The sequence below is a fragment of the Eimeria mitis genome, genomic scaffold (assembly GCF_000499745.2).
Source record: "Eimeria mitis Houghton genomic scaffold, Emh_scaff3688, whole genome shotgun sequence".
In the NCBI taxonomy this organism is placed as follows: domain Eukaryota; phylum Apicomplexa; class Conoidasida; order Eucoccidiorida; family Eimeriidae; genus Eimeria; species Eimeria mitis.
Genome location: NW_013572029.1, coordinates 3,442 through 5,631, shown reverse-complemented (window position 1 = coordinate 5,631; position 2,190 = coordinate 3,442). Strand labels below are relative to the sequence as shown.

The following is a 2,190-nucleotide window of genomic DNA, read 5'->3' as shown; positions in this document are numbered from 1 at the left end:
AACACAAATATATATATATATATATATATATATATATATAGACGAACCCTCTGTCATCTCTAGCTCTTCTGCGATGCATGACGAGTACTTCAGCATGAATATCATTATATATTCTGAGGCTGGTGTGTCTGCCGAGGTTGCCTTCAACTCCTTCTAGTATTTCTTTTGTAGTTCCCATAATATAATAAACAAGCTGCAACAAGCCTGATGTTATATCTAGAGAAACCCCATCCATTGCGCTTCTTATATTCACTAAACTCCAATGGCTAGCACCAGGATCTATGTATTGTCTCTGTATCTCTACAGATGCAGAGACAGGGTGTAAGAGTTCTTCTTGGGAGTTGGTCATGGGATCGTATCCCGAAACCATCAACTCTAATCTCCCACCAAAATTTTTCACGGAATCTATACTCCATAACTCGGGGTGTATATACACCTGAATTTCTAGTGTTAATACACTCACTTTTAATAAAGAACCATGAGCATCATGAAACTCAAAAGCACCCTTCACCACTTCTCCTTTTATTTCAAATTCTGTTTCTCCATACACCTTGAAACTCATCAAAGATAAAAAAAAACTTATCACCTGGCTGTATGGGTCCACGAACTCTGTCTCGGGGGGCCCCTGAAACAAACTCATAGACACCTCGCTGCTTAGCTCCGCTGGGGGACCCGGGGGCCCCGGGGGGGCCCCCCCTGCTGCTGCTGCTGCTGTAGTACCCTCTATTATACCCATATAACCTCGACGTCGAACAAGGGGGCCCCCACCACGGGGCCCCTCATCATCCTGTAATAAATCATCTTCTGTACCCTGGGGGCCCCTCGTATACACCCCGTGAGTTTTTGTTGCTTCTCTGTTTCCTACGGCCATTAGGTTAGCGAGCAGCAGCAGCTCAGCTGTATCTACAGCTTCTTCATCATCTATTCTTTGAAATAAATTCTGAGCATCCCTGTATGTTAAACCCTGCTGCTGCTGCTGCTGCTGCTGCTGCTGCTGCTGCTGCTGGTGCTGCTGGTGCTGGTGCTGGTGGTGTGGGGATTTTCTATGCTGCAGCTCGTGCTGCAGCGTCTGTCTCGATGCTGGGTCAACAGGGCCCCAGGAGAAGGATTCAGTAGTGTGTGCAATTGGTGATTCAATGCTGCTGCCGCTGTTGCTGCTGCTGCTGCTGTTGCTGCTGTTGCTGCTGTTGCTTCTGCTGCTAGTAAGTACAGAGTTTGCTTCGTCAGGCAGCAGGGTCTGGGAGCCGCTAGATATAGCTTTCAACTCCTCAAGGGCCCTACCGAGGGCCCCCCCTCTCCGCTGCTGATGCAGCCGCACCAGATCCATAGCATCGACGATGGGGGCCTCAGCTGTACCCTCTCCTCCCCTTGCTGCTGCTGCTGCTGCTGCTGCTGCTGCTGCTCTCCCCCCCATCCCCTCTGGCTGGGCCCACCCAAAGAGGGGCCTCTGCCGCTGCTGTGATGGGGGCCCCGCTGCATCTCTTAGAGAAAAAGCAAAGTCTCTTAGGAACCGCAGCAACACCCCCTCCACAGAGAGGTCACCGAGAGAGACAGAGTAATTCGTAACACGCAGAGTTGATGGATGGCCCCCGAGAGCTGCTGCTGCTGCTGCTGCTGTGTCAGCAGCAGCAGCAGCAGCTGCAGCAGCAGCAGCAGAAGTGGAAGTAGCAGCAATAGGAGATGCAGCACCAACACCATTCAGTGAAACACCAAGAGAGCCCTCGTATACTCCTGTGCTTCTCTCTGACTCTGCTGCATGCAGCGAGCGTTGCAGCTTCTCTGTGTGTGGAGACCCTGTCTCCTGCATGTTATACGGCAGCAGCAGCAGCTGCTGCTGCTGCTGCTGCTGCTGCTGCTGTTGCTGCTGCTGCTGCTGCTGCACCCATGGTGGATAGGAGCGAGCAGTGAATAGGTCTTGTTCTCGTATGGGTATTTGTTGTGTGAGAGCAAGAGCATCTGCTTCAGCAGCAGCAGCAGCAGCAGCAACAGCAGCTTTCATTGCTGCTGCTGCTGCTGCTGCTGACTTAGCCACTTGTAGCTGCTCCAGCCGTGCATGCGTCTCCAGGCTCACAAAACCCTGAAACATCTCAAAAGAAAAATGCACCTGGGGGTCCAGCACCGTCACACATATCTTCGCCTTGCCCCCAGGCGTGCCTGCATACACACAGAAAACAGAGTTTATATAAATAT

At 51.4% G+C, this 2,190-nt stretch overlaps 1 protein-coding gene across 1 annotated transcript in view; it reads right to left on the bottom strand.

Annotated features, from left to right (window-relative positions):
* Positions 1–279: 279 nt before the first annotated feature.
* EMH_0068510 (uncharacterized protein) overlaps positions 280–2,190 on the bottom strand; it is a gene marked incomplete at both ends in the record, with an annotated part of 3,362 nt that continues 1,451 nt past the window's right edge. Inside the window, 2 exons of the mRNA XM_013498747.1 lie at positions 280–300; positions 587–2,154. Of these exons, the coding sequence (XP_013354201.1) occupies positions 280–300; positions 587–2,154 (1,589 nt within the window). The remainder of the gene's footprint in view (positions 301–586; positions 2,155–2,190) is intronic.